Source organism: Notothenia coriiceps, unplaced genomic scaffold (assembly GCF_000735185.1).
Source record: "Notothenia coriiceps isolate Sejong01 unplaced genomic scaffold, NC01 NC01_scaffold00019758, whole genome shotgun sequence".
Taxonomy (NCBI): domain Eukaryota; kingdom Metazoa; phylum Chordata; class Actinopteri; order Perciformes; family Nototheniidae; genus Notothenia; species Notothenia coriiceps.
The window spans coordinates 50,580-59,400 of NW_011352459.1; the positions used below are offsets into that span (position 1 = coordinate 50,580).

An 8,821-nucleotide genomic window follows, 5' to 3' on the forward strand; every position below is an offset into this window, starting at 1 on the left:
AGACGACTGTTTCTCAGGTGCGGAAACAAATATGAATTCCGACAGAGCGTACAGCTCCGATAGAGAAGTTAAAGCCCAGATGTGAAATAACAGCCAGAGAAGTCGACGTGGATGCACTCATAAATACCGCAGATGTTAAAGGGCTGAGCTGATCAGCGTGTATACTGTCAACGGTGTGAGCCCAGCTGTGGTGGTGGTGTGTCTCAGCTGTGTGTGGTGGTCGCAGCTGTGTTGTGTGCTCAGCTGGTGCTGTGGGTGGTCTCAGCTCGTGTATTGTTAGACTAGGTGCAAGATAAATCGCAGCGAGCATGTGTACAGTGAGGCCGAAACAAGATAGACGTGTCTCAGCTGGTTGTGTGTGGTCGTGTGCTCAGCCGGTGGTGTGACCTGGTGCATCTCATCGTAAGACCAGCTGGTGTCAAATCGTGGACATCGGCCCTCCCTCAACTCATCGAAGAACCTATACGCCGGAGAATTATACTCAGGTGTGTGTGTGTGTTCAGGTCTTGTGTGTATAAGAACGACCAGGCAGTGAAAGAAAACCCGAGCAAGGCTCTTCAGGAGGAGGAGCCGTGTCCACGCTTTGCACACCAGCTGGTCTACGATGAGATGCACAAGGTAACACACACACAGCTGAGACACACACACACAGCTGAGACACACACACACAGCTCACACACACACACACACACACACAGCTGAGACACACACACACACAGCTCACACACACACACACACAGCTGAGACACACACACACACACACACACACACACACACACAGCTGAGACCCACACACACAGCTGAGACACACATACACACAGCTGGGGCTCACACACACACACACACACACACACACACAGCACCAAAAGAGCTGCAGCATTACAGCCTGAACACACACAAACACAGCATTACAGCCTGTACACACACACACACACACACTCAGCATTACAGCCTGAACACACACACACACAGCATTACAGCCTGTACACACACACAGCGTTACAGCCCACACACACACAGCATTACAGCCTGAACACACACACACAGCGTTACAGCCTGAACGAACACACACAGCGTTACAGCCTGTACACACACACACAGCGTTACAGCCTGAACACACACACACAGCGTTACAGCCTGAACACACACACACAGCATTACAGCCTGAACACACACACACAGCATTACAGCCTGAACACACACACACAGCGTTACAGCCTGTACACACACACACACACACTCAGCATTACAGCCTGAACACACACACAGAGCGTTACAGCCTGAACACACACACACACAGCATTACAGCCTGAACACACACACACACACACACACAGCATTACAGCCTGAACGAACATACACAGCATTACAGCCTGTACACACACACACAGCGTTACAGCCCACACAGCATTACAGCCCGTACACACACACACGCAGCGTTACAGCCCGAACACACACACACGCAGCGTTACAGCCCGAACACACACACACTCAGCGTTACAGCCCGAACACACACACACACACGCAGCATTACAGCCCGAACACACACACACACGCAGCGTTACAGCCCGAACACACACACACCAGCGTTACAGCCCGAACACACACACACACACAGCGTTACAGCCCGAACACACACACACTCAGCGTTACAGCCCGAACACACACACTCAGAGTTACAGCCCGAACACACACACACTCAGCATTACAGCCCGAACACACACACACTCAGCATTACAGCCTACACACACACACTCAGCATTACAGCCTACACACACACACACTCAGCATTACAGCCTACACACACACACACTCAGCATTACAGCCTGAACACACACACACACACAGCGTTACAGCCTGAACACACACACACACAGCCTTACAGCCTGAACACACACACAGTGTTACAGCCTGAACACACACACACTCAGCATTACAGCCTGAACACACACAGCCTTACAGCCTGAACACACACACAGTGTTACAGCCTGAACACACACACACACAGCGTTACAGCCTGGGCTCAGACACACACACACACACACACACACACACACACACACACACACACACACACACACACACACACACACACACACACACACACACACACACACACACACACACACACACACACACACACACACACACACACACACACACCACTTCAGGGGACATTACATTGACTTATCTGCATTTCCTGGAGACGTATCCTAACCTTAACCAAGTCTTCACCCTAAAATTAATGATTCCCCTTATGGGGACCTCCATTTTGTCCCCATAAGGGAGGTGAGTCCCCACACATGACTGTACACGTGACTATACACACACACGTTTCGGAAACCATTGCAAATACACACACCAGTTGTTGCGGGCGATGTCGTAGATCCAGAAGGAGTTGCGTACGTTCTCCTCTCGCTTGTCTTTGTCCTTGCTGAGCCCCGACAGGACGTGGATCTCGTTGAGCTCGGGGTCGATGGTGGCCCTCTGCGTGAAGCCCGTCATCGGCACTGTGGTGCAAAAACAACGAGGGGTTAAACTGAAATATTCACTCCTCCAGCAGATCTGATGCAGCTGACATAAGAACTTCCTATTTATACAGGTGTCTTTATTTAGGAGAGCGAAGGTTGTTATCCCCAGTGAAGACGTTTTTCTTCAAAAGGCTCTCCGCCATCAAACACACATTGACTTTGACTTCAAGCTGAACATTTGGTTGGATTTAACCTGTTCTGGAAACGATAACACCTATCTTTCTTCAGTAAATGTTGGCTAACACAGAGAAACGTGACGAGGCGCTTCTGAAATGCCGAGCCACGGCACACATCAACATGCATGAGTTATTATGAGACGCAGAGAAAGAAGGAACTGTTTGTGCTTTCTGCTTCCTTCCTGCCAAGACACATTCTGTTCCTTCTTGCTTTCTTTCACATTTTGAATTTGTCTATTCCTCTCTGTCTGGCTCTGGGAGATCAGAGACTATTCATACTGCGTTGAAGGTGGATTTCAGATCTCAGTCTACTTTTCTATCCGGGAGAGGAAGTGTCTGACCTGGTCGTATCTTCTCTGACGTGGCGTTTATTAGACTCTGAACCCAGCAGCAGAAATACCAAGACTGCCATTTTCATATAGTGTGATGGGGACACAGGTTAGTTAAACAATACTCATGAGGACACAGGGCAGCTGCTCAAGAAAATGAGTTATAGGAGAGCCTGAAATAAGCCAAAAAATGTACAGGAGAAAATAATAAAATAATAAAATTATGAGTATTTGGGAAATGTATGAGAATATTTTTGCCAAACATGAGTTCCTCACATAAACAAGTGTTTTAAAAACTCAGAAAATGGGGCCGTAAGAACATAAAAAATGTTTACTCTGGATCTGGCTTACTGCTACGATTAGCATATTGATAAGTGTAGTTAGCATCTTTTATTTGTTGATGTTGTTTGTTAGCATGTAGCTGGTTGTGAAACATACAATAATATCAGGTGGGATTATTTTGGTAGATATCAAAGGAAGCTTCGTGGTCCAGTTAACATTACAAAACTCCACCATGTTTGCTGTTAAAAAATGTTGCTATACTGATGCAAATGTGCCTTTCTGTAAATATAGACTGGTCTTCGCTGGAGGTGGTCTTTAAAAGTTGGTCTAATAATGAACCTTTTTGCAAGCCACTTCCTTCACCTCTGGGTTTTTTCAGATAAATAGACCAAGCGTGTTTTTAAGAGTGACTATACAGGGTATATGCAGGAATCCTGAAGTCAGATGTAATCCCTTTTAAAACCTTTTTTAAGACCCTTTCCAAACATTTTAAGACCTCATCGCCACTTGGAGTTCTTACCGGTTACCTTGGCGACACACTTCACCTCACATTGACTATATACAGTATTGATTGTCCTTCCTCCTTATCTTCCAACCATTTGGACGCAAACTTGCATTTCCCCATAACGATGTTGCTTAGCAACCGGCGTAAACGGACCTCCGTGCGCTATCAAGCGGTGAGCGTGCGATGTCCTGTTCAGATGACGTCAAATCCAACGGGATGCCATAAATAAACTACACAGAATCACACTACACACCTACGCAATGATTACATTCAGGCAGACTGTAGAATACAACCTCTTTGGACAATTTATATACTTATTGAAAACAAGCCACAAAATGTAATACCTTGGAAAACGCCGTTTAATACTTTTTAATAGCCTTCATTTCCGCACCCTGATTTAAATGGTGTTGCTGCAAAGGTTAAAATCCCTGTGTTCCCTCCACTCCCCCCCCTGCCTGAAACACCTCCATTGGACTCCTTTGTTTACCTCCGTAAAATAGTGACATCACTATGTACAACCGCGCTTCTAGTGGCTAGTGCTCCAACATATTGTACATGCTAATGGGTGAGACATCTCTCAGAGGTTGACCAATTACAACAGAGCCGGCCAGCTAACCAATCAGAGCAGACTGGGCTCTGGTTTCAGACAGAGGGTGAAAAGAGGTGCTGCAGCACAGGCAGTATGAGAAAAATAAAGAGCCTTTTGAAAATGAAAGTATGAAACTTGTCGCAGAAGAGGCACAAATACTAATATGAAACTGAAAAGGAGCAGAAAGCTAGAGAGACTTATACAGTGAGTACTGCCTTGCACACAGCTGTTAAAAGCAGTAAGGATATATATACATAAAGTAGCACATTGCACACAGTTATTAAAAGCAGCAATATGACATATACACATATAGAACAGGCTTGAAAACAAGCAGAGCATATAGATAGAGGCAGCAAAAATAGAGTTTACTGCTGACATGTGCAAGAGTGAATCATGCATTGTTTTTATTGGTTGCTGCTGGAAGATCTATAAGTGCTTCATTTTTTGATTGAATTGAATTATATTCCACTCTCTTCAACCTCAGTCAGACCAAATGACTTGCTGTAGACGCGCTTCCTTCAACAGAATAGTTTAACGTCCTCTACCCATTAGTATTGGCTCTTACGGGTATATAGGCCACACATTCTTACACAAGAACCTAAATCCTGTGCTAAGTCTACACGGCTCACTACAGGGGACTCAGCGTCTTGAATGCTTGAGGCTGACATGAAAAAATGTAGGTAATAGCCTGGCAACTAGACAGCTTACGTCATGGTTACATGTGCACTAATGCTCTTGCTGGAAGAGTGGTTTCACTCATGAGCAAGGAGAAGGTGAGCTTTGATGGAAAAAGCAGCAACCTTACCTCATTACCAATTAAAGCAGAATTGAATACACACCAAGACATTAACGTTCAGGTTATTTGTGGTATTTAGACTGACACAGGTCTGTTTCCCAAGCAGAAGTGAGCTGCTGAGGGTTCATGGAGTTCTTCACTGAAGTTATAATTATGAACTAAACAACAGCTTTGCATTAGTGAGAAAGCTTTGACTCTTGATTCTGCCCCCACTTTCCTCGTGGCAATTTAACAATTTCATTTCTAATCATTCCTTTTACTTCATGGACAATAGCAACATGTCAAAATAGTCATTTTAGAAACATTTGAGAATTGAATCTGAACTTGGAGTGGGCTATATGGTTAATGATTCAAAAGAGACGAAAATAAAGTTCAGCGAGCTCGACCAATCAGCTACTAATGGCGCTTTTCCACTGCAGCACGTTTTCTTTTGCTTTTCCACCAGGGTTAGCTCAGGGCTACTTTTTCACCTTTTTTCTGGCCCTCCAAAACCGAGGTTCTTACCGGGCCAACAACCGGGCTGAATATGCTAAACTAGTGACGTAAACACTCTCGACAGCTGAATGGTCAGAGAGAATCGCTGGCAAGGGGGCTACAGCTACAACAACATGGACATATTTTACCGTGATTTAAATTGTAACGTTTCAAAATGATGCCGAAGTAACAACACACTGACTGTCTGCAGACAAGACGGCAGGAGAAAAACCTTTTAAAATGCGTGTTTTCTGAATGAAGATTGGGTCGACCAGGCTAAGCTAACGTTGTATATGCTCCGCCCAAACTCACAACAACGGCCTACAGACAGAAATAAACCAGCGACTGTGTTCACCATGACACAGACAGTCTGTGAATTGTACTTGTTTAACTTTAGTCTGGTTTCTGAACAGATATGAGTGCTAACAGCTAACGGATGATGTTTTGGTTTTGTGGCTCGCATTGAAGATGACGTCACGGCACTTTTACGCAGCGTCGCTCTGCCCGCCGAACTGCCGATCGCCCCGCCTACACTGCGTTACTATAGTACTATACCGCAGTTACTAAACTGTGATGGAAATGCAGCTTAAAGTGAGCCTGGCCTGCCAAGACCAAACTAAGCTGTGCTAAGCCGTGCTAGGTCCTGCAGTGGAAAAGCGCCATAAGAACACAAAAGGCACACTCCACAAAACACTACGTGATGTTTAAATACATGTTTAAGCAAAAGCACCAAACTTTCCCTTGTTGTAGCTTTTCAAATGTGAAGATTCACTACTTATAGTCTTCATGATATTTAACCTGATTTATTTTGGGGTGTTACACTGCTTCTTGCACAGAACCAGCAACTTAAAGACTTCAACTTGGCAATAGATAACTGTAAGGGCATTTTTCATGAATTGCTTACCAAAGAATAGTTGACAGTGAAAAAGGTCGACGTTTCAGCCCTATTTGTCCTGTTAATGTTTTGTCCTTCAATACAAAATATAGAAACACAGAGACCTAAATACACCATATAATAAAATAACCAAAAGGACACCGCAGTCTCATAAATGCCCTATTGACACTCTTTCTCATTTGTATTGAGCAAACAGACACCTGCGTCAATAATTGAGTCTATTTAAAGTATGAGATACAGGAAGTGGCAGAATCAAAAGGCTTGGTTCAAGTCTGTTTCATGAAGCCGGGGCCAGAACACACACCACAGACTGCTGTTGGAATACACACAGGATTGTGTTTTCACACAACAGTAACATCCCTGTTATTACAGGGTGAGAAACACAACAAGAGACAGTTACAAGGCCAATGTTTAATCTGAGAAAACACCTTTAAGGACTGATAAACAAAACCACAGAGCTGCAGTTTGTCATGTAACATCTGCCGGGCAGAGGAGGACAGGAATTCACTTTCTTTCTTTCTGAGCATAAAACCAGTTCCAAGCTCCTGTGTTTAGGGAATCCAGTGTTTATGGCCTGACACGCACTAAGGCATCTCGTGACAGAGAGAGCTGCTTATCTTCCAATATTTTACTTCCTATTGCTTTAAACTAAAATGAAAAACTAAGATAGAAATTCTTCCATTCATTTTATTATCATACATGGTCTTATTTTAAAGGTAGTGTCCATCTAGGGGCTATAACTAATGAGAAGTGTCATTATTTGTATTTTATTAATCAAGAAAATAATCTAGTGATAAATTACTAATAGAAAAAATAGTTAACTGCAGCCTTAATACATGATTTGCACAGCATTTGTATGGAAATAAAACTTCTGAATAGGATTAACTAAATATAATGTGCTTCAAATAGAATATTAGACTACACCTAAGACAATAAAAGATGTGCTGCTTCAATGTTAAATGTTAAATACACCATATTGCTAAGCAGGCTGCAAAGTACATTAGCTTTACCAAAAACCTATTTCTCTTCATTTTTAAAGCAAACTAACAAAAAGGATTGGTCACTGCTGTAGAGTACATAGTATGTGCATTCATTATGGTGCAAAATGTATCACATGTAGCCAAAGTGTCCATAGGAAGTCTCGGTTATATCATTTCCACTAGCAGCTCAGTAAACAGGAAACAAGCAGGTGCTCAGAGTGTCCCGGGGGACATTACTGTGTTCAGGTCAAAACAATGGAAAGAATTATACTGCACACTTCTAGTGAGGATTCAACAACACGAGCCTCTCTCCGGACAGACGGTACACGATGGCCTGGTGTAGTCCCCGGAGCCTCATGCACAGAGCGGGGAGACAGCAGCATGACATCACAGTGTCTGCCCTGGGTCATGTGACCAGGGAGGTCTGGGAGCGGTGCACTGAGCTGTCACATCAGACAAACAGAGCGTAGTATGTGGTGAGCACACACAGCCGGGCTTTGTTTGGGGGATAAACATAACACTACTTAGAGTCGGGCTGGGACATCAAGTGTATGGCTACTGGAATAATCCCAGGAAAGGTGCCTTTACCACAAAGCAAGACCCATTTAAGCCCCTGGTAACCCAGTCTACATTGCATCTCATCATTTATTTACTACTACTACTACTACTACAATAAGCAGTATTTAATTTCACTGTACAGTATTTGATTTCACTTCCTGTCTTTCTTATCTTATTCCATTGACATGTATACAGACTCCTGCAAATACTTTGTCACTTACAACATTCTATGACATGAATATAGTTGACTATATCTGCATTCCTTGCACATTGGACTTGAAACATAATCTTCAATTATTCTGTACCCTGTTTCTTCGTGCACTCATTTTTTTTTTATTTGACTGCCTTTTAAATGTTGAAAAAGGAGTTCATCAGACACAAATGATAAAAATTAAAACAACCACCATGAGGAAGGATATGTGTTACGACGAGTGCAAACACAAGTCAATGTTGATCCAAACCGTTTCACCTAAGGGGACGGTATTCTCAATCTCAGCAAGATCTTCCCTCTACAGATAAAGAGTGAAAGCAACATGGAAGCGTGTGAAAGCTGGAAGGAAATGTCACTATTGTTGATCTCTTCTTGTTACTTTGGTTTTTGCGACACTTGAGCGATAGTGACTGGGAAAACTGGAGTGTGAGAACCTATTCACACACACACACACACACACACACACACACACACACACACACACACACACACACA

At 43.7% G+C, this 8,821-nt stretch overlaps 1 protein-coding gene across 1 annotated transcript in view; it reads right to left on the bottom strand.

Moving 5' to 3' along the window:
• The window catches only part of LOC104952203 (muskelin), a 13,291-nt gene extending 10,782 nt beyond the window's left edge, over window positions 1–2,509 (bottom strand). Inside the window, exon 1 of the mRNA XM_010778970.1 lies at window positions 2,363–2,509. Coding sequence (XP_010777272.1) covers window positions 2,363–2,505 — 143 coding nt within the window. The 5' untranslated portion in view covers window positions 2,506–2,509. The remainder of the gene's footprint in view (window positions 1–2,362) is intronic.
• Between the last annotated feature and the right edge of the window lie 6,312 nt (window positions 2,510–8,821).